This window comes from Myxine glutinosa, chromosome 1 (assembly GCF_964187855.1).
Source record: "Myxine glutinosa chromosome 1, kmMyxGlut1.1, whole genome shotgun sequence".
Taxonomy (NCBI): Eukaryota; Metazoa; Chordata; class Myxini; order Myxiniformes; family Myxinidae; genus Myxine; species Myxine glutinosa.
The window spans coordinates 25,399,006-25,422,953 of NC_136261.1; the positions used below are offsets into that span (position 1 = coordinate 25,399,006).

A 23,948-nucleotide genomic window follows, 5' to 3' on the forward strand; every position below is an offset into this window, starting at 1 on the left:
GTTTGGTGGACGGTACAACACACATATGAACAAGAGGTGGGAGCGAAGGGGAAGCCGTAGCCAAAGGTATTCCTGGGGGTGAGGTGGAGAGAGGGCAGTGGAGGGCGAGTGAGGAAGAGAGTTTTTTATAAAGATAGCAACCCCACCTCCAGAACGAGGCTCAGGTCTATCATACCGGAGGAGGGAGTAACCTGGGAGAGATACCAAAGCATCAGAGACATCATGAAGCAGGAAAGTTTCTGTTAAGCAGATCACATCTGGTTTGTCAGAAGCAACCTGTATGGAGAGGTCAGTCAAGTTTGAGCGAAGGCCCCGGATGTTTGAGGTCCATACCGTTAATGAAGAGGAAGGGAGAGCATCGGGTCCAGAACAGGGGGGGGAGGGGTAGGGTAAGATGTGGAAGAGGAGGAAGAGGTAAGGAGAGCTGTTGAAGGTGTGTCAGAGATTTCAGAGATTTCAGAATAGCTTGGAGAAAGGGAAGAATGGGGCAGACAAAAGGTTTGATGGAGATTGGGTGAGGCACAGTGAGGTGTTATTTGAGGAGGGGGAAGAGCGAGGCAGAAGGTTTGGGGAGATGAAGGTGAAAGTTGGAAGGGGGAAGAAGCAGGGAGGATGCTTTGAGGAGGAGGGGTGAGAGGGGAGTCTAGGAGGGGAGGAGCGAGGGAGAGTCTCGGAGGGGAGGGGTGTGGGGGGAGTTTAGTGTGTGGGGTGTGGAGGGTGTGGAGGTGTGGGGTGTGGTGAGATTGGCAAGGGGGAAGAAGGGGCAAGGGCAAGGGGGGAGATTTGAAAGGGATGGGTGATTGGGAGGATTTGGAGGGGAGGGGTGAGATTGGATTTTGAAAAGTGTACGATTCATGGGAAACGAACATTTTTTGCAAAATGAGTTTGAGACCTTCGAGTCAAAAATACGTTTGAGGACACTGGAGGAGGGGTGGAGTTCTGGATAGTTTAGGGAATGTAGAAAGGAGGAACTGTAAGAGATGGTATTATATATATTTTTTGGAATGAATAGATTTGGTGAGCAAGACGAAAGCATCCTTTTGTAGGAAAAGAAGAAAAGGGTGTTATAATATATGAGAGAAAATAGTTGTTCAGGGGAGAGATTATACATTTCTAGCCGCGAGATCGCGAACGAAGAACGAACGAACAAAAAGAACAACAAATAAACGAATAAGACCTGGGGTAGGAAATTTTTTTTTTTTTTTTTTTGTGAGTACAGATATTAAACAAGGAGGTACGGGGTGAACGACTAGTACGAAACAGAGAACGAAAATAATTTCAGCGCATTCGACGAATCGCTGAGAGAAAAAAACCACAAGGTCGGAGACGGTACGGTAGTCTAAGCCTACGAGTACTAGGCCGCAGAATACTCGATACCATTAACCGACGATTTTTTTTATTTTTTTTATTTTTTTGTATACAAGATCGAGGCTCGTGAAAGAGCGAACATTAATCACACAGAAAGACAAACAGACACATAAAACAAATAACATCGGGAGCGGTAGACAAGATGGGGAGAGAGGGGGAAGGACACAAACACAACATTTGAGAGCAGGGACCGAGAGACATGGAGACATCGAGAGATCTGTGGGAGGGAGAGGGCTTTGGGGGGGAGGCATGTGAAGGGGGGGAGGCATGTGAAGGGGGGGGGGGGGGTGGGAGAGGTATAAACATATGGACACTGCCAGGATTTCCAGGAAATAAGTTGGAATTTCAAACAAGGTGGATCTGGGGTGAATTAGTGGGGGTAGAAAAGATCAAGGTTTTGGATGGGGGAAGATAAGAGATGGTGGTGAACAGCTGTTTTAAAGACCTGGAGGGAGGAGAGGGATTGAAGGGAGTGTGGGAGTTTGTTCCACAGGCGGGAGAAAAGAGGAATGAAAGAGTGAAGGTGAGCAGAGAGCCGAGATTTCGGCAGTTTAACCATCAGAGGGTTGCTGGCAGATCTTGTGCGACCTGTAGGAATATTTGGGGGACAGAGCACAGAGAGAGCTGGGGGAGCAAGGCCGGAGAGGAGTCGGTAGAAGACAGAAAGACCACCTACCTGCCTGCGGTGAGTGAGTGAAAGGCCCTCACCAATTGTGTATACATGTACGAAAAATTAGCACCGAAAATTTTCCAAAAGATACGCTATAGGTACACACACCGAAAGATAGATACAGTCTCGACAAAAACACGATTGTGATAGATCACTTAGCTTCGAGAGCGTGAGCGCATGGAGCAGCTTCGAAAAGACCAAGGTTGCCTAAAAACACCAATTTATACCTGATTGACCTAAAATTTAATGATTTTGCATTTTGGGTCACTGATTTGGTTCACCAATCAAAAGCTACAAGCTGATTGTTTCGTTTTTTAGATCAAAAGGTCAAAGGTCAAGGTTGCCTAAAATCATCAATTTACACCTGATTGACCTAAAATTTAAAGAATTTGCATATTGGGTCACTGAATTGGTTCACCAATCAAAGCGACAATCTGATTGGTTTTTTTTTAGATCAAAAGGTCAAAGGTCAAGGTTGCCTAAAACACCAATTTATACCTGATTGACCTAAAATTTAACGATTTTGCATATTGGGTCACTGATTTCGTTCAACAATCAAAAGCTACAAGCCTATTGTTGTTTTTTTTAGATCAAAAGGTCAAAGGTCAAGGTTGCCTAAAATCACCACTTTACACCTGATTGACCTAAAATTTAACGATTTTGCATATTGGGTCACTGATTTCGTTCACCAATCAAAAGCTACAAGCCTATTGTTTTGTTTTTTTAGATCAAAAGGTCAAAGGTCAAGGTTGCCTAAAATCACCACTTTACACCTGATTGACCTAAAATTTAAAGAATTTGCATATTGGGTCACTGAATTGGTTCACCAATCAAAAGCGACAATCTGATTGTTTTGTTTTTTTAGATCAAAAGGTCAAAGGTCAAGGTTGCCTAAAACACCAATTTATACCTGATTGACCTAAAATTTAAAGATTTTGCATATTGGGTCACTGATTTGGTTCACCAATCAAAAGCTACAAGCTGATTGTTTTGTTTTTTTAGATCAAAAGGTCAAAGGTCAAGGTTGCCTAAAATCATCAATTTACACCTGATTGAACCACCTTTAGAGGCCATTTTGCCCCGCAGAGCAGGTGTTGGTATTTTTCTGGCACCTTGGTCCCTTTTTTTGAAGCAATGTTTTATGGCCGGATGTCCTTCCTGCCGCCAACCCTGTTAGTCGCCTCTTGCGACAAACACGGATTTACCAGTGAACTGGTACTCAATTTGCCGACCTCGGAAGGATGACAGGCTGAGTCAACCCCCGTGGCGCTAATTCAGCGATCAATCGGGATTCGAACCCAGGATCCAAGATCCCAAGCCGGCACCCTAACCGCTAAGCCAACACCAGGCTAATTTACACCTGATTGACCTAAAATTTAAAGAATTTGCATATTGGGTCACTGAATTGGTTCACCAATCAAAAGCGACAAGGTCATTTTTTTTAGATCAAAAGGTTAAAGGTCAAGGTTGCCTAAAATCACCACTTTACACCTGTTTGACCTAAAATTTAAAGAATTTGCATATTGGGTCACTGAATTGGTTCACCAATCAAAAGCTACAAGCCAAATTTTTTTTCGATCAAAAGGTCAAAGGTCAAGGTTGCCTAAAATCACCAATTTACACCTGATTGACCTAAAATTTAAAGAATTTGCATATTTGGTCACTGAATTGGTTCACTCATCAAAAGCTAAAAGCTGATTTATTTTTTAATCTAAAACTCAAAGATCAAGGCTGCATAAAATCAACAATTTTCATTTTGTATTTTTTTTAAACTGTTTTCGGTACTTTGAGCATACGGAAGAAGAAGAAGACTGCGGGGCACAAACGAACGTGGACGGCCTTTGCATTTTTAGATGCTTTCTGGTTGTCATTGTGGTCATCATAGCATCTCAATTAAATCACACATTGTGTTCAATGAAGTACATATTGTTACATTTGGTTGTCAATTTCAGCACTGTTCCATCAGTACAAGCCTCTTAATGAGTCGAAAACTGTCTAAAACGAAAAACTTTTGTAGTAAAAATGGGTCAAGTGAAAAAATGTTTTTATTTTAGGTTTGTTTGCAAAAATGTATCTCTGGAAGAATTTTAACAACCTGTACTGCAACCAAATTTCCAAAAGAGAGCTCTAAAATCCTCCGAAAATCCAATCTTCCGCATATTTAACAGGACAAGACACAACAGAAGCTACCCTTGAAGTGGTATGCACTTGAGTCAGTGCTGCAACAAAAGTTTTCCAGCAAAGGAGACGTTTGGAGTTTTGGCATCACTGTTTGGGAGACGTTAAGCTACGGAGACAAACCATATAAAGTGAGTCTGCATTCTAATCATTCTCATACGTGGAGTATCCCACCCACCCAGAATTGCTCTGTGCAAAAGTCAAGTGAAAAACTAACATTTTAACTATCTGATCAGACATTTGTTTACATACTTGTATGAAAGCAATAACATACAGGGTGAATCAAAAGTATCGCCCGCGCTCGATTTCTGTTTTTTCGACTGTCAGATTCTTTCTGGGATGTAATGTTGTTCATAATTGTCTTGCAGATTATTAGTTTTCTTAATTTATTTATTTTTGCTTTTGTTTTGCAAGTTATTGCTGAGAGTTTGGAAAGTTACTGAATTTGCACCAAATTGAACCATGAATTACCTTTCAAACGCATTGCGGTCGTGAAACATTACTACAAATGTAATGAACAACCAACGATGGCGGCACGCCGTTTGGCACAGGAATTCGATATTAACCCACCCCAGGGAAGAAACATACGATTGATTGTCGAGAAATTTGAAGCAACATTGTCGGTAGCCACTGCAAAGAAATCCGGTCATCCGAAAACGGCAACGAATGTAGCTAAGGCTGAAGAAGCCATCAGGAGACTGGAACAAAGTCTGCAAAAGTCAACTCGCCATTTATCTGCAGAGTTGGAAGTGAGCCAATCAAGTGTTATCCGTATCCTTCACCAGAAAAACTGGAAACCCTACATTCCACGCTTACTGCATGCCCTTCATGATGGAGATGACGACTGCCGTCTTCAATTTTGCGAAGAGTTCTTCGCTAAACTTGACGAAGAGGACACAATGCTAGACAACATCTGGTGGTCAGATGAGGCATGTTTTAAGCTTAACGGCACAATTAACAGACACAATTGTGTCTACTGGGCTGCGGAGAACCCAAGAGTGACAGTTGAGAAGGAGGTAAATTTATCTGGCGTGAAAGTTTGGGCAGCCATATCTCCATTAGGAATAATTGGACCCTTTTTCTTTGAGGGATCTGTCACTGCAGAAATTTACCTGGAAATGCTGCAAACCTTCTTTTGGCCCAGGGTACAAGATCAGGACTGTTATTTCCAGAAAAATGGAGCTCCACCTCATTATGGACATCATGTTCGTCAGTGGCTTGATGAAAACTTTCCCGGAAAGTGGATCGGCCGCCGCGGTCCGATCGAGTGGCCGGCACGCTGCCCAGACTTTACACCTCCAGATTTCTTTCTTTGGGGGCTCATGAAAGACCTTGTTTATCGTGAAAAGCCTCGTACCATTCAGGAATTGAAGGCTCAAATCACTGCAAAGTTTGAGGAAATTGATATCGAACTCTGCAAGCGTGTGTGCCGCTCTGTGCCTGCTCGGCTGCAATTGTGCATCGAACACGAGGGAGGGCACTTTGAAAATTGCAAGTAAAACAGCTTGGTACACTTCCGTAATAATTTTCCCCTGTATAAATGGTTAGATAAACATGTCATTCATTTATTTCTACCTTCTTGTACACTGTAATACAAATGGCAAACAAACAATCAAATGACAGATATATATATATATATATATATATATATATATATATATATATATATATATATATATATATATATATATATATATATATATATATATACATATATATATATATATATATATAAACAGAAATCGGGCGCTACTTTTGACTCACCCTGTATTTAAGCAGCAAATGCAATTTCATTGAATCTCCAGATAATTCCGATGGAGGTAGCAAATTGTGTCCATGATTGTCCGAGGCACACAGGTCATGTTACGTGCGTCTCACAGACAATTAGACAGTACTGCCTCCAGGGAAATATAACATACATTTCCATTGGTTGGCCTTTATTTTTGTGATTAACAATATATATTTCTCCTTGTCTTCAGTTCTGCATGTACTTTAAACCTCTCCCATACGGGGTGTTTTACCAAGGGTAAGTCTCGGCCGATCGCCAAGGGTAAACCTCCCCTGGCCGGAGGAGGCTTACCTTGGTGATCGCTTTGTGATCTCAGATGTCTAGATCCCTTTTGAGATTTTCCATTACCCCACTAGAGGCAGCAGGGTACCCAAAACAAATCATGAGGATTATTGTTCTGAGATTGCATACTGAAAAGATCACTCATTTAATTGTAATATCGAACAACGTGAAGAGAAAAAATTGCCAATGATCTGAACGGATAATGCTCTTTTTTATTTCGTTTTTAAATGAGGCACTGCATGTACAGTTGATGTGTGAAGTGCTTTCTTCCTGCAAAGTACTTTTTAGCCGCGTCGCCAGACGCTGGTCATAGAGTGCCCTCTGTTGTTGTTCTTGGTCTTCTTGTTCTTCTTGCAGAGAAGACAAAACCTCAAAGCTCCACCCATTCTGGGAACCATAGCTCCACCCATTGTGGGAGAGGCTTCATATAAACAAATATCTACCATTTTATTAACTCGCATAGCTTTGAGGCCTGTTTTGTAGGCCCGTGGTGTCTTCCTCTCTCACACAGTTTTCTTTCAAATCAAATTCGATATATCATTTCATTTTTCACAGTCGCTAACATAGTTTTAGACTCGGTTGAAAAAAAACGGGAAGAAAATCCGATGAAAGTTGCCCTTTATAGAACGAAATGAATTCTCAAAGGCCTGTAACTTCAAGTCCATTGAGATATTTGTTTTTACAATCGCGGCATGGTCAGTCATACACCGCCCGAAATAACAGACGGGAAAATGCCGAGATATATTAAAAATTCGTCCATTTGATGACAATCGTCACGATGAAATATTTAATTTATACGTCGTCACAATAATGTGGAGAGAGGAGCATAGCTTCGTTCACGTGTCGCTACACACGAGAAATTGCCGAGATATATTTTTTTACAATCACGGCATTGTCAGTCATACACCGCCTGAAATAACAGACGGGAAAATGCCGAGATATATTAAAAATTCGTCCATTTGATGACAATCGTCACGATGAAATATTTAATTTATACGTCGTCACAATAATGTGGAGAGAGGAGCATAGCTTCGTTCACGTGTCGCCACACACGGGAAATTGCCGAGATATATATTTTTTCAATCGCGGTATGGTCAGTCATACACCGCCTGAAATAACAGACGGGAAAATGCCGAGATATATTAAAAATTCGTCGCCACACACGGGAAATTGCCGAGATATATATTTTTTAAATCGTGGCATGGTCAGTCATACACCGCCTGAAATAACAGACGGGAAAATGCCGAGATATATTAAAAATTCGTCGCCACACACGGGAAATTGCCGAGATATATTTTCACTTTGCACAAAATAACATCAAGTAATCGAATCAATAGGAATGTCCTGTGCCTATAACATCGACGTTATAGGCACAGCTGCATCTAGGCATTGTGAAACATCGACGCGGCTTTTGTTTTAATTAAAACTTTTTGTACTTGTTATCTCACGTGTGGTACTCTCTGCAGGGTATGCGTGCCCCAGAAGTGGTAAAGTTTCTACAATCAGGACAGCGCTTGGAAAAGCCAACTGGCTGTCCTGAAACTATCTACCAGCTGATGCTGAGGTGTTGGGAAATTGAGTGAGTCTAATTTAATATATCTTACCAGAATTTTAATCTCCACATACCTTTCATAAGCCCTGTTTGTTTAATTTTCATATTAGTCTGATTGTTTTCAAGGTTAAAAATACAGTAATTGTATTAAAAACTTGACTTGAAAAGCCTCAATTTTCATTTGATTGACTTAAAAATTGAATAGGATTTTCATGTCAGCTAACTGAGTTCAACCACCAATTATTTTTGAGATCAGCATATCCCAAAAGGTCAACAAAGGCCAAAGGTCAACAACAATTTCAAATTTCTAAAATCCTCAATTTTCATCCGACTCACTTGAAATTTGAATGGGATTTACATATCAGCAAACTGAATTGAACCACCAACTATTTTTGAGATCAGCATAGGTCAAAAGGTCAACATATGCCAAAGGTCAACAACAATTTCAAATTTCTAAAATCCTTAATTTTCATCCGATTCACTTGAAATTTGAATTGTATTTACATATTAGCTAACTCAATTCAACCACCAACTATTTTTGAGATCAGCTTAGCCCAAAGGGTCAACATAGGCCAAAGGTCAACAACAATTTCAAATTTCTAAAATCCTCAATTTTCATCCGATTCACTTGAAATTTGAATGGGATTTACATATCAGCAAACTAAATTCAACCACCAACTATTTTTGGGATCAGCATAGGTCAATGGTCAACAACAATTTCAAATTTCTAAAATCCTCAATTTTCATTCGATTCACTTGAAATTTGAATGGGATTTACATATCAGTTAACTGAATTCAACCAACCACTATTTTTGAGATCAGCATAGGCCAAAAGGTCAAAATAGGCCAAAGGTCAACGACTTTTTTCAAATTTCTAAATGCCTCAATTTTCATCCGATTTACTTGAAATTTGAATTGGATTTTCATGTCAGCTAACTGAATTCAACCACCAATTATTTGTAAGGTCAAAAGGATGCTCCACTGAGTGCCATTCTGCTTTGTTCTCTTTTACCAAGTGTCGCTCTATGAGTGATTTTTTTTTCATCTGTTTGTTTGTCTGTCTGTCCTCGCAGAATAAATGTGATTTTCTCTGCAACCGTTGGTCCGATTGACAGGAAATTTTCATCGTAGGTGCACCTCCTGTATAATTTTTAAATGATAATTATGACGTCATACGTCACGTGGTACGGGCACCATCTTGGAAAAAAAACAAAAAATTATCAAGGAGGTGATTATAAGTCTATCAGCAGAGAGAGAAAAATGTAAATGGAATCATCATTATTCAGAGATCAGTAAAGCACACAAACAAACAAGAGGGTAGCTGCAGAGGTGGAGTGCTCAAAGGTTTTGCAGGAGGTTTGTAGGGATGAGATCAGCACACAGAAAGGAAGAAATGGAGTTATTGATGTAAACTGAAACTCCACCCCTGGAAGATGGTCAGGCCTGTCACACCAGAGGAGACAACAGTAGGGGACATACACAGAAGAATCAGGGACATCTTGTGGGAGGGGAGGTTTCTGCTAATATATATAAGCCGGGACGAATATAAGCAGATAATATTAACTTTAGCAGCAATGATCAGGATTAAGAGATTTGTTAGATTGGGGTGCAGACCTTAACATATTGCAAATACACACACATGTTGCAGGGCAGGAGGCAATATTGACAGAGTGGATGAAAATGGAATGGGAGTGGTGTGAGGGGTGGGGGCAGAGTAGGGGTTACTTGTGGAGGGGGCAAGGCCTAGAGGTGACAAGGAGGGAGCGGGGCATGAAGGAAGAGGGTAGGGTGGGAGGTTTGAGGTAAGGAGAGAGGCAACAAGGCATGAGGAAATGTGAAGGGTCGTGGTGTAGCGGAAGTGGAGGTGGGAGAGGGGCGACTGGGCATGGGGAAGTTGGAAGGGGTGGGGCATAGTCGAGTCACAGATGGCGTACAGTATATAAGGTGGGGGTGGCGTAAGGAATCAGGGGACACGTAGCGTGGTTGAAAGGGTACTGAGTTAAAGGGGTTCATCACTGTAATATTGCACTCATTACAAAACGAGTTTGTTTTGAGAATTCTGAGGTCAGAAAGATGAAGACCGACAGTAGAATTTGGGTGGCATAACGGTAAATAAGGACACAAAAACATCACAATACGAACATGATGGGCGATTAGGGGCTGCGGATTTGTGAGCGTCATTGGGTGGTGTATTGTTGCCTGCAAAGTATCATGAGGGTGGTTAAGGGTCAATGAGACACCAATGAGATCAAAAGCCAAACGAGATATTTTGTAAAAGACAAAATATTTTTGGACGAAAAGTATATTTACTAAGTGACAATGTTTCGCAGGAACAGTGCAGTATATTTTCACCAACTAAGTTGAACTTTTTATGAAGTTAAGGCACAACTTACAGACGTTTTCACAGTGGGCCTGTACTCCATTGAAACGCACGCTATTTTAACAATAACTTTTCCTCTTTTCAATATAAAAGGAGCAGCAATGATTGGAGGCCTGAGCACCAATTTTGAAGTGCATGGGTCTTAGGGCAGTCATTTCTAGGGGAGGGGAAGGGCAATGAGACAGGACCAGGAGGTTATGGAGGCTTGTTTTATGAGTTTAAAACTCCTTCAAAGATGAACAGGAAGCGTATCTATGTCTAAGAATCAACCTAGTTGGACGGGATGCAACTCCAACACAAGCTGTTGTATGTCAATCATACATTGGTCTACTCGGGCAAAACAAACAAAACAAACATCATTGATGATGGGCCTAGTTTGCAAAGCAAAAGGATGACAGTTTACATTTCAAGTTTTAGACAATGGAGCAAATAGGCATTTATTTATTTTTTTACTTCGAAGTTTGTTTTTGCCATTATTTTCTTTCCTGGGCCTATTATTTCAGGATTTGGAGATGCATTTTATGGCCTAATCATGTAGCCAAAAAAACTTAGTAAGTGATGAAACACTCATCTTCATGAGGATATGTTATCTCAAAGATAATTGGTATGATATTCAGGAGCACCAAACGATGTATGATGACTTGTTGTTGTTTCTTGTTGTCAATTTGTTTGACAATTTGTCAATTTGACAATTTTGACAAATTTGACAATTTGTCAATTTGTTGTCAACTTGTCAAGTTTCTTGTTGTCAATGTTAATGTGCACGGCAAAGTGCTTTTCATCCAAATGTTACAACATGGCGTGTTTTTGCAGCATGAACAAGAGGCCGACCTTCAAGGAAATCGAGAGACATCTATCTCATTATCTCACCATGGCGATGCAGACCTAAACAGCAACATTAATTTGCACCTCAACTTCATGAACAATTGCCTTGACAACATAGTTTCGTCTTGTCTTTACCCAAAGGATTTGACAAACCATTTGATGTATTGGTCGATTGGTTGATCAGCCGAATGCCCAGGTCGACCATGGTACATCTCTGGACAAACATCAGTTGTTTTATGGTGATGCATATAAGATTCTTGCATTGTCACAAAGCAAGCAAACAAGAGGAAAATAACAAAATCAACTAGAACGCCACTCAGTAGAGCGCATACTCCCGCCGTGGGTTTAGTTGGAATAATACGTTTTGTTTAACATCCCCTCTCCCAAAAAAAATAAATGAAAAAGAAATTAGGCCCTAACTGTCAGATAATTTATTTTGATATATCTCGGAATTAGAGGAGAAAAACTTCATTTAAGAATAAGAATAAAACCTTTAATGCAGTAAAACAGATAAAAATCTTTCCCAAAAAAATTCCCCAAAAAAATTCCTGGATCCGGAATAATATCCTGAGCTTCACAAAAAACTAATCAATTCTTCCTTATCCCAAGGTCAATCATCCCACCAACTTTCATCCAAATCCGTTCAGAACTTTTCCAGATATCTTGTTCACAAACACACGAACATACGAACACGCACACACACACGGACGGACACGATCGAATGCGTTACTCCCTGGCGGGAGTAATAAACCTGAAAATCGCAGAGCCAGAACCAGAATTATTTATTTGGTCTGGGAAGCCCATGCGAGGTTTCTTCTTCTTCAGGCTCTCACAACCCTGGGTGAATATGCGATCTTTTTTTTTAAAGTTGGAATTTTGCCAAATCTGCTTTATTCGTTTGTTAATACACCTCAGCCATTGACAAATCTGGAATTATAATTTTATTTGAGGTTCAAATTAACCCGGGACATTGTGTCAAACGATGCCTGCAAGTCTGTACACGTGATAAATTAATTAATCGTCCACTGTCGAAGACTCTTCTTCTCCACGCAATTACAACTTCTAGCTTCCAGACCGTACATCCAATGATCTTCAAATTTTGCACACTTGTTACTCTTCATGACTTCTACTACAGTGTGAGGTTTCACGGCGATCAATGAAGTGGTTCAAGAGATATAAATGTTTTTATTATTTGCGTTTAATTAACGATGCCTGCCAAACCACGTGACCTATCGCAAATTCCAAAAGGACATTTCAGTAGACTGAAATGCTGAACGGATCTGTGAAGTTTCCCTGCGATTGGATCACAAATGAGGGAGGAGCTAGGTTTTAAATGTTTGTGCTTAAAAACGTCATAACTCTGAAACCATGTGATGCATGACGTCATGCTCACTGACTTTTTGGTTCGTCATGGGTATGCAATTCTGCCTGCAAAGTTTGGCCTTGATCTGTTCAGGGGTTTTGGAGAAAATTAGATTTTAGTGTTTTTCACTCAAAACAATATGGCGGCCGAACCACGTGACCTGTGACGTCATAATTACCATTACAATATTCTACCGACCAAGTCCGTCCTATGGTGAAAATTTGCTCTCAATCGCTCCAATTATTGCAGAGAAAATGGTTTTTAAAGGTAAACAGAAAAAAAATTCCAGAAAAATTTCCCCAAAAAATTTCCTGGATCCGGAATAATATCCTGAGCTTCAACAAAAACTAATCAATTCTTCCTTATCCCAAGGGCAATCATCCCACCAACTTTCATCCAAATCCGTTCAGAACTTTTCCAGATATCTTGTTCACAAACACACGAACACACACACACGCACACACACGGACGGACGGACACGATCGAATGCATTACACCCTGGCGGGAGTAACGACAACGGCACCTCGTAGAGCACGTACCTCCACCAAGCTGAACAGTTTACGTTTTCTATCCCACTGATAGGCCGGATCTGGATTCGGACCTTCATCAAAATTCGGACCTTAATCAAAAAATCAAAATCAAAAGTAATCAAATTAACCAACTCATCCACCAAGTTTTGTCATAAGTTATCCATAACTTTTTGAAATATCATGTTATATATCGCTTTGGCACCATCATGGTGAAGAACCATTTAAAATTCAAAAAATTATCGTATCCGGAACCGTACTTGGATCTTCAGCAAAATCGAATCGATTCGTCATTGTCAGACACACAACCTGTCCAACAAGTTTCATCCAGATCTGTCCATAACTTTTTGAGATATCGTGCTATATATCGGTTTTAGCTCTATCACTCAATGGTGAAGAATCACTTTTAAAAAAAATCGGATCCACATCAGGATTTGGAATTTCCCCAAAATCAAATCAATTCTTCCTCGTCACATAACCAACGTCTCCACCAAATTTCGTCCAAATCCGTCCAAAACTTCTTGAGATTTCCTGTTCACAAACAAACAAACAGACAGACAGGGGTGAAAACAGAACCTCCATCCACCTTCAGTGGTAAAGGTAAATATCGTTCACTTATTACTATGAATTGAAGTTTTGAATTGTAACACAAATTTATTTTTCTTTCATTTTATACACTTCAATAATAACACAGGACCAAACACATTAAGGTACGTTGTTGACTTAATAATAGTAAAAGTTTATATTTGGAGTGTTCATGTTTGCAGAAGAGTTTCATTAAGTGCATTAAGAATTTGCTGAAGCTTGTGCTATGAGGGTGGTTTTAGTGAAAGTTTTGCTTTGAAATTTTTAATGAAATTTGGGTGTTATTGAAGTATGTATATTTCCACACTCCAAATATTTATAGATACTCCTTCAGTAAAATCTCTCAATCATATGGGATATTGGGATAGTCTTCCATGTCGTACCTGTATCACTCCGTCATCAATTGCCCTATTGCCATTTTTAATATCTTGCCATAATATATAATTGTTGTTTAAAATTTGTCAGGTGTACATAAGTTACAAGACATATTTCATGGTCGTTTGGTTTCTATATCATGGTTTCATGTGATTTGCCAAGTTGTTTAACAAGTTTTATACACCCACAGCTATTTATAAATTCACTGTCATTACAAAGAATGTAGTCGCTAATCTCAGCACAAAATTAGCGATCTGGGTGGGTAGGAACAGAAGTTAAAAAAAAAAATACAACGACACTCTTCGATGTCAGGACGTCGACCGATATGCCTCCGCCCACATTATTACATCATTATAATACTTGTACCAACTTTGATTTAAATCCATTCAGCTGTTCTCAAGTTATCACATTTTTACCTGACATGACCTCTGACCCTTGACCTCTTGACTCCAAAATTTAATCAGTTCATGTTTTCATCATAATACATACCTGTACCAAGTTTTAATTTAAATCCATTCAGCTGTTCACAAGTTATCACATTTTTACCTAACATGACCTCTGACCTTTGGCCTCTTGAGCCCAAAATCTAATCAGTTAATCTTTACATCATTATACATATGTGTACCAAGTTTAAATAAGATGACTTCAGCCATTATCAAGTTATAAACCTATTACAGACTTAGAGGTTTGACCTCTTGACCCCCAAATTCTAATCAGTTAATCTTTCCATCATTATACATGCCTGTACCAAGTTTGAATTAGACAGCTTCAGCCGTTCTCAAGTTATAGACCTATTGCAGACTTTGACCTTTGACTTCTTGGCCCCAAAATCGAATCAGTTCATCGTTACATCATTCTATATAATTGTACCAAATTTGGTCAGAATGCCACCACTGGTACACAAGTTATCGCGGTAACAGGATATTTACCTAAGATGAACTCTGACCTTTGGCCTTTGACCTCGTGACCCCAAAATCTAATCAGTTCATCTTTACCTCATTATACATACGTGCACCTAGTTTGACTAAGATCCCTTCTGCTGTTCTCAAGTTATTGCGGTAACGAATACCTATCACGGACGGACGGACGGACGGACAGCCAAACGGACAACCTGAAAACTTAATGCCTCCGGCGGCTTCATCAATGGAGGCATAAAAATTAGGAAGTAAAATACCTTAAATGTTGATCGATCCGCCTTGGAGAGAAGAGAAGCTGGTGTTCCGGGCCTAACCCTTCGGCGGAGTAAAAGAGGGCCTCCTCTACCCAGCGGATCAATCGGCATTTAAGGTATTTTACTTCCTATTTGTTCTAACTTTCATTACAGCCACCCTCATAATTGTACAGCTTTTCTTTACTATACCAACTTGACCTGTGTTTATATATATATATTACAGGAGTGTGAATTTACTCTGCTAAGCCAAGCTTTGAGGTATATGTGTTAACATTTGATTCGTGAATCTTGTGTTTCAAATAGTTTATGAGATATGTGTTTAACTGATAAATTGGGAAATAATTAAAGGTCTGTATTGGTCAATAATCATCAGTGGTGCATCCAATAAGTCAGGACCATGACTTCATGAGTATTGCCACTAAAGAGTTGGTGTCATTCAGGAAGTGTATTTAAGAGGACATGCCTATAAGTGTGGCCGGAGAAAAGTAAGAGAGAGAGAGAGGGAATTGCCTCAACCTTACTCTACTGATATAAAGATGTTCCCGTCTTTTTCTGATATTGCCTACAATCCCAGTGTTTGCTTATAATTTCACCTGAGCACTTGTTTTGCATGAAAAATAACTTCATGAGATGCTTCCATTATTTTGTTATGCAAATCATGCTTGATTATTACAGGTTGAATCAGGAAAATGCCGGATATCCGTTTCAGGAGCACTGTAGTACAACTTCAGAATCCCAGAATTATGCTTGAAACTTTTGTTACTCCGAGTGAAAAGAGTAATCGAGTATAATTTGTTGGTGGTGAATGGTAAGACAGCACAAAATTGTATAACCAAAAAAGCATACATTCTCTTGACGCGTGTGCAATTTCATCTTTTGAACATAACATCTGCTAAACGAATACAGAAGCTGACCGGGGATTCAAAAAACCCTACACAAAGTCTTATCGGTAATATCATACTGTTTCCTGTTACCAAATGTAAGATTTTGCTAATAAACAAAAATGTCAGATAAACAAATCACAGATTGCATACCCTTGCCAGGATGTGTTTGTGTGGTTTTGTCCTTTGGGTTCTTTGGGACTTTTGGGCCCTCTGGGTATTTTGGATCCTCAGGGTCATTTGGGTATTTTGGGTCTTCGGGGTCTTTTTTGGGTCCACGGCGTACTTTGGGTCCCCTGGATCTTGATTTGATTGATTAGAAGGTCGAATGTACAGTGTTTAATACTCATACTCACGTTCTGTGTGGACAAACAAACAGACGGAGAGAAAAACGGACCCAAATGCAATACCCTCTCCTCTGCTGAGGACAACTAGAACGGCACTCAGCACTCAATGGAGCGCATACCTCCACCAGCAGGAATGAACAGTTTCCATTTTGCATGTAAACCACTGATAGGCCAGATTTGGATCCAGATCTGTAGCAAAATCTAATCAGCTTGTTCTTGTCACCAAACCAACTCGACCACCTAATTTAGTCATAACTTTTCCACAAATGTATGAAATATTATGCTACTTATCGTTGTTGGGCCCACATCTCAATGGGGAAGAATCACTTAATACGCATCGCGTTCGATGAAAAACATGCTCGCGTTCGGCTCGGATGAAAGGTGAACAGACAGACAAACAAATGAAAAATCACTCATAGAGCGACACTGGACAAAACAGAACAAAGTGGAATTGGCACTCAGTAGAGCATCCTTTTAACCTCAAAAATAGTTGGTGGTTGAATTCAGTTAGCTGATATGATAATCCTATTCAAATTTCAAGTCAATCGGATGAAAATTGAGGCTTTTAGAAATTTGAAAAAAGCGGTTGACCTTGGGGCTATGTTGACCTTTTGGCCTATGCTGATCTCAAAAATAGTTGTTGGTTGAATCCAGTTAACTGATGTCTATATCCCATTAAAATTTCAAGTGAATCGTATGGAAATTGAGGATTTTAGAAATTTGAAATTGTTGTTGACTTTTGGCCTATGTTGCTCTTTTGGCCTATGGTGATCTCAAAAATAGTTGGTGGATGAATTCAGTTTGCTGATATGTAAATCGCATTCAAATTTCAAGTGAATCGGATGAAAATTGAGGATTTTAGAAATTTTAAATGGTTGTTGACCTTTGGCCTATGTTGACCTTTTGGCCTATGCTGATCTCAAAAATAGTTGGTGCTTGAATTCAATTCGCCGACATGTATATCCTATTCAAATTTCAAGTCAATCGGATAAAATTTGAGGATTTTAGAAATTTGAAAAAAGTGGTTGACCTTTGGCCTATGTTGACCTTTTGGCCTATGTTGATCTCAAAAATAGTTGGTGGATGAATTCAGTTTGCCGATATGTATATCCTATTCAAATTTCAAGTCAATCAGATAAAAATTGAGGATTTTAGAAATTTGAAATTGTTGTTGACTTTTGGCCTATGTTGTTCTTTTGGCCTATGGTGATCTCAAAAATAGTTGGTGGATGAATTCAGTTTGCTGATATGTATATCCTATTCAAATTTCAAGTCAATCAGATAAAAATTGAGGATTTTAGAAATTTGAAAAAAAGTGGTTGACCTTTGGCCTATGTTGACCTTTTGGCCGATGTTGATCTCAAAAATAGTTGGTGGTTGAATTCAGTTTGCCGATATGTATATCCTGTTCAAATTTCAAGTCAATCGGATAAAAATTGAGGATTTTAGAAATTTGAAAAAAGTGGTTGACCTTTGGCCTATGTTGACCTTTTGACCTTTTGACCCCAAAAATATATAGCATTCTGTCGGACCACGAACTCTACCATTTGGTAAAGATTCGTGAAGATCGGTTTAAAATTGTGACCTGTAGGCAAGTATAAGTGAGCGGACAGACAAGCAAACACACACACAAACAAACACACACACACACACATACACACACAAACAAACACACACACAGACTGGAGTGATCAACATAATTGCAAAAAAAAATAAAAAATTGCCAAGTAACAAACAAACGAGAAATATGTCGTGTATAGCAAGATACTTGTGAAATCCCTAAAATATGTTGTTGACCTTTGGCCTATGTTGAACGCAAAAATAATTGGTGGTTGAACTCAATTATCCGATATGCAAATCCTCTTCCAATTTCAAGTCAATCAGATGAAAATTGACGATTTTAGAAAGCTGGCCTATATTGACCTTTTCACCTTTAGACCTCAAAAATAAATGGTGGTTGAATTAAGTGACCGGATATGCAAATCCTGTTCAAATGTCAAGTCAATTGGATGAAAATTGACGATTTTAGAAATCCCTCCTAAGCTGTTGACCTTTGGCCTATGTTGAATGTTTGGCCTACGTTAACCTCAAAAATATTGGTTGTTGAATTCAGTGTCCTGATATGTAAATCCTCTTCAAATTTCAAGTCAATTGGATGAAAATTGAGGATTTATCCATTTGCCAAAGTTGAAGACCTTTGGCCTATGTTGACCTTTTGATCTCAAAATCAATAGGCTTCTTCCTAATGACCAACTCTACGATATAGTGAAGTTTCGTAAAGATTGGTTTAAAATTGTGACCTATAGGCGATTGACATACATACAAACAGACAAGCAGATAGAATAACGCCCAAGACCAACCAAATACATGACAGCCGCTTGGAGTTTGCCAAAAAGCACCTAAAGGACTCTCAGACTGTGAGAAATAAGATTCTGTGGGCTTTCATGTGTCTTTCACTGAGGAGAGGCTTCCGTCTGGCCACTCTGCCATAAAGCCCAGAACGGTGGAGTGTTGCAGTGATGGTTGTCCTTCTGGAAGTTTCTCACATCTCCACACAGGATCTCTGGAGCTCAGCCAGAGTGACCATCGGGTCTTGGTTACCTCTCTTACCAAGGCCCTTCTCACCCGATTACTCAGATTGGCCGGGCCGCCAGCTCTAGGAAGAGTCCTGGTTGTTCCAAACTTCTTCCATTTAAGAATTATGGAGGCCACTGTGCTCTTGGGAACCTTAAATGCAGCAGAGATTTTTTTTGTAGGCTTCCCCAGATCTGTGCCTCGACACAATCCTGTCTCTGAGCTCTGCAGGCAGTTCCTTCGACCTCATGGCTTGGTTTTTGCTCTGATATGCATTGTCAGCTGTAAGACCTCATATAGACAGGTGTTATATAGACCTTTCCAAATAATGTCCAATCAATTGAATTTACCACAGGTGACTCCAATCAAGGTGTACAAACATCTCAAAGATGATCAACAGAAATGGGAGGCACCTGAGCTAAATTTCAAGTGTCATAGCAAAGGGTATAAATACTTATGTAAAGGTGCTTTTTCATTTTTTTTATTTTTAATAAATTTGCAAAACTTTCTAAAATCATGTTTTCTCTTTGTCATTATGGGGGTATTGAGTGTCGATTGATGAGGGAAAAAATGAATTTAAACGATTTCAGCATAAGGCTGCAACATAACAAAATGTGAAAAAAGTGAAGGGGTCTGAATACTTTCTGAATGCACTGTGCTTGTGCATCTGGGGCTGTGAGGAAAGTTTGTGGCAAATGGCTTGTATAAAAGAATGTGGAATGAGGAAAATGACACATATGGAATTTGTAACGTCACAATCACAACGCAGACCAATCAAAACACACTTTAGACAGTTAAACGTATCAGTATAACGATGAAATAACTGCTTTAACTATGTGAGGATCTTTTGGGACTCCTCAAAACCATAAAAATATTGTTGCAGATCTCTCTTCCCAACATCCTTCGCACATATTGGATGTACCAGCATCGTGAGGTTTTCTTAGTTCCAGTCCTTATCTCTAGCTTAAAGAAGATATTGTGGCGGGCAAAAGGGGCAATAATTCCGCGCACCAGTGGGTGGCGCGAGCGCCCAGATGGGGACCGATGGCACATGCCCCGCCCTTCGACCGATCGGCCACGCCCGGGGACTAGGCGTGGCCTTGGCACATATATGCGGGCTCTGAGCTCGAGCCCGCTCTGCTGCAGTTCTAGCTTTCGAAATAAAGACTCTTTTGTTTTAACAAACGCGTTGTGGCCTACCTCTTTGGCAAGCAAGTTGTGTGTGCGCAGCACCACACTTCACTGGTGACCCCGATTGGTTCAGCCGTTGCTGACCACCGAACGCGCCATGGCCACCAATGCCATCGCAGTAAAACTCCCAGAGTTTTGGGAAGCACAGGCCAACGTGTGGTTCGTGCAGGCCGAAGCGCAATTTCAGCTTCGAGGCATAACGGCGGACGAGACCCGTTACTACCACGTGGTCGCCGCCCTCGGGCCCGGCACTGCCGCCCGAGTCGTGTCCATCCTGCGGCACCCGCCGGTCGACCACAAGTACGAAGCGCTCAAACGTCTCCTCATCGCCACGTTCGGCCTCACGGAGATCGAACGGGCCGACCGCCTCCTGGACCTTCCCGAACTCGGCGACACACAACCATACGTGTGGATGGATTTTATGCTGTCGCTGCTGGGTGACCAAGCCCCGGATTTCTTATTCCAGGCGCTTTTCCTATGCCAGCTACCTCTACAGGTACGCCTCGCGCTGGCCAGTTCCAAAATAAGGGAACCCCGCGCCCTGGCCGTAGAGGCCAACAAGTTTTTCACGGCTTGCGACACGCGGTCGAGTTACGGTGCTGCCGTCGTGGATCCCGGGGCAGAGGCTACAGCGTCCCTCGTGGCCGCTGCCACGCCCCGCCCACCACCACCGCCGCCGAGAACACCGCGGCCGCCGCCGAGAACACCGCGGCCGCCGCCACCCCCGCCGCCGCAAGCCTGGTGCTATTTCCACGCCAGGTTCGGCCACAAGGCTAGGACGTGTCGCCCGCCATGCTCGTTTGACAAGTCCGGAAACGACCGGGCCGGCGCTCATTAGCGGCCCTGAGCGTCGGCCATTCCGGCAGCCTCCTGTTCATTATGGACACCTTGTCCGGGCGCCGTTTCCTCTGCGATACAGGAGCGCAGGTAAGCGTCATCCCCGCCTCCACGTCCGACAAGCAAACCGCGGGCCGGGGTCCCGCGTTGCTTGCCGCCAACGGTACACCCATCCGCACATTCGGGAAGCGCTGCCTCTCCCTGCGGTTCGGAGGGCAGCGCTTTCAATGGTCGTTCGTGGCCGCCAGCGTGCCAATGGCATTGCTTGGTGCAGACTTCCTATGTGCGAATGGGTTGTTGGTCGATGTGAAGCGCAGACGGCTCTTCCAGGCCGAAACCTTTAGCTCGCTCGCTTGTTCGCTGAGCAGCTCGTTGAGCGGCTCACTGAGCGGCTTGCCAAGCGGATTGCTGGCAGGTTCCGTCCCGGCGAGTTTAGTTTGCACGCTTCCGGCAGCGGACGACTTTACCCGCCTCCTCGCCGGTTTCCCGGCCCTCACGCGGCCCACCTTCTCAGCGGTGGCCGTTAAACACGGGGTGGAGCACCACATCCCCACGGTCAGGCCGCCGGTCTATGCCCGGGCACGCCGACTCGAGCCCACAAAGCTCACCATGGTGAAAGCGGAGTTCGCCACGCTGGAGCAGCTGGGGATCGTACGGCGCTCCAACAGCGCTTGGGCTTCTCCGCTGCACATTGTGCCGAAGCCCGGCGGGGGATGGCGGCCGTGCGGGGACTACCGCCGGCTCAATGATTCCGGCTCAATGATTTCGGATTCCGGCTTCCAGTCCGGTCTGAAGAGGACGCAGGCGTCACATGCTCGCCGCTTCTTCGACTGGGCCACTGTCTGTGGCTTGCTTTTTTGGTGGTCGTGCGGATTCTTTGGCCATTGAGTCTGCCCTCCGCATAGTCCCGGCTCTGCTCCCTGCTTCGCCTACCCGGCTCCTTTGCCTGCTCGCTGTTTCCTCGGGCACGCTCTCGTGGGTTGTGTCCTTCGCAGCGGTGTGGCGGTGGTTTTCCCGCCGTGATCTTGATTTGTAGCGGCGGCGGTTGATTGCCGCTGCATTTCCCGCTTTGCCGTGATCAACCTTGGCCTCGTGATCGTCTCTTTGCTCCTGTCTGCCCTCTGCTTGGTCCCGACTCTGCTCCTGGCTTCACCTACCTGGCTCCTTCGTCTCCTTGGGCCTGCTCCCGTGCGTTGGGACCATTGTTTCACCTCCTCAACCTTGGCCTCGTGCTCGCCTCTCCGCTCCTGCCTGGCATGGCTCTGCGGTACTCCGCCGCAAGGCTCCGTCTGCTCAATACCCGCTCCACCCCATCATGCATCTCTGCCATCAAATCAAATGGACTCCTCCGACGACCCAGGTACATTCACCGTGGCTCCGGTCGTAAGTTTGTATATGTACAATCAGGTCACTCCATCCCCGTCCTCTGTTCGGCTCAGCGCACTCCCACTCATCGTCCCAGCGCACCTAGTCACGGCAACGCACAAAATCGCGCCTCCTGCCTGCGAACCCTGGCTAAATCACCTGAATTCATCCCCGCTGTTCAAAACAACATCAAGCTCACCCTGTTCAACACCCGGTCCCTCAACAACAAATGCCTCATCCTCAACGACTACATCCTGGATAACAAACTGGACTTTCCCTGTCTCACCGAAACCTGGCAACAACCACTGGACTACTACACGCTCAACCTCACCACACCCAATGGATATTCCTACGTCAATAAACCATGCTCGGAGGGCCGAGGTGGTGGAATTGCCGTTATCCACCGTCAAGACATCAGGACCAGCCTCATCCCCATCGCCTCATCCTCATCCTTTGAACACCTGGCTTTTAAACTCTCTGGTCGCACGCAGTCAGTCATGGCTGTCGTCTACCGCCTTCCCAAACCACACCCATTATTCCTGTCTGACTTCTCCTACTTTCTGACCCAGCTATGTTCCCTCTCCCCCTCAATCCTCCTCCTTGGTGATTTCAATATCCACATGGACTCCACTGACTCCACAATGACCACTGACTTCACTGATTTACTCACCTGCTTTAACCTCACTCAACATGTCAACTTTCCTACGCATATCCGTGGTCACATTTTGGACCTTGTCTGCTCCACTGGATTAATTTTGCACCATCTCTCTGGCTCCGACCTCACCCTCTCTGACCACTTAGCCATCACTATGACCATCAACATCCCCACACCAGCACCAAGACATTATCGCACTATCAACTTCCGTAAGCTAAACGCTCTTTCACCTACCTCATTCTCATCCACCCTCTCTGAAAAAATGTCCACTTCTCCCTTCATTGACCTCCACACCCCTTCCGACCTCACTGACTACGACAACCACACTCTCTCCTCCTGCCTTGACCAGCTTGCGCCTGTAAAAACCAAAACAGTTTCTTTCACCCATTCTGCTCCCTGGTTTACCCCTGAACTCCGCCTGATGAAAACTCGTGCTCGCCAACTTGAAAGACTCCGCAATAAAACAGGTCTCACAGTTCACTCCCAAGCCTACAAGGACCACCTACAACACTACAAAGATGCCCTCTCCCACGCCCGCTCCGCCTACTACTCTCAAATTATCCACTCTGGCTCCGGAAACACAAAAGCACTCTTCTCGACAATAAACAAACTCCTCCGCCCCCTGGACACCACCACCCAGTCATTCACAGTAGACAACTGCATCTCCTTCCTTTCTTTCTTCCAACGCAAAATTGACAACATCTACAACAGCTTGACCACCGCCGCACCCGCTCCCCCTCCAACCACCTGCCCCCCCTTATCCTGCCTTCCCCTGTCTCAATTCTCCCCGGTCTCCCCTACTGACCTCTCTGAACTCCTCATAGGAATGAAAACTGCCACCTGCACTCTTGACCCCATCCCCTCCAGCTTTGTCAAGGCCTCCCTTCCTGCTCTCTCTCCACTTATCATTGCAACAATAAACTCCTCCCTGTCCACAGGCATCGTCCCACCATCCCTCAAAATTGCTGCTGTTACCCCCATTCTAAAAAAACCTGGTCTAAACCCTGACACCCTAAACAACTTCAGACCCATC

The 23,948-nt window shown here is 42.8% G+C and overlaps 1 protein-coding gene across 1 annotated transcript in view; it reads left to right on the top strand.

Moving 5' to 3' along the window:
• LOC137421907 (tyrosine-protein kinase SYK) overlaps positions 1–13,161 on the top strand; it is a 95,152-nt gene extending 81,991 nt beyond the window's left edge. The window contains exons 12-14 of the mRNA XM_068108462.2: positions 4,207–4,347; positions 7,754–7,866; positions 11,033–13,161. Of these exons, the coding sequence (XP_067964563.1) occupies positions 4,207–4,347; positions 7,754–7,866; positions 11,033–11,108 (330 nt within the window). The 3' untranslated portion in view covers positions 11,109–13,161. The remainder of the gene's footprint in view (positions 1–4,206; positions 4,348–7,753; positions 7,867–11,032) is intronic.
• The last annotated feature ends 10,787 nt before the right edge of the window (positions 13,162–23,948 follow it).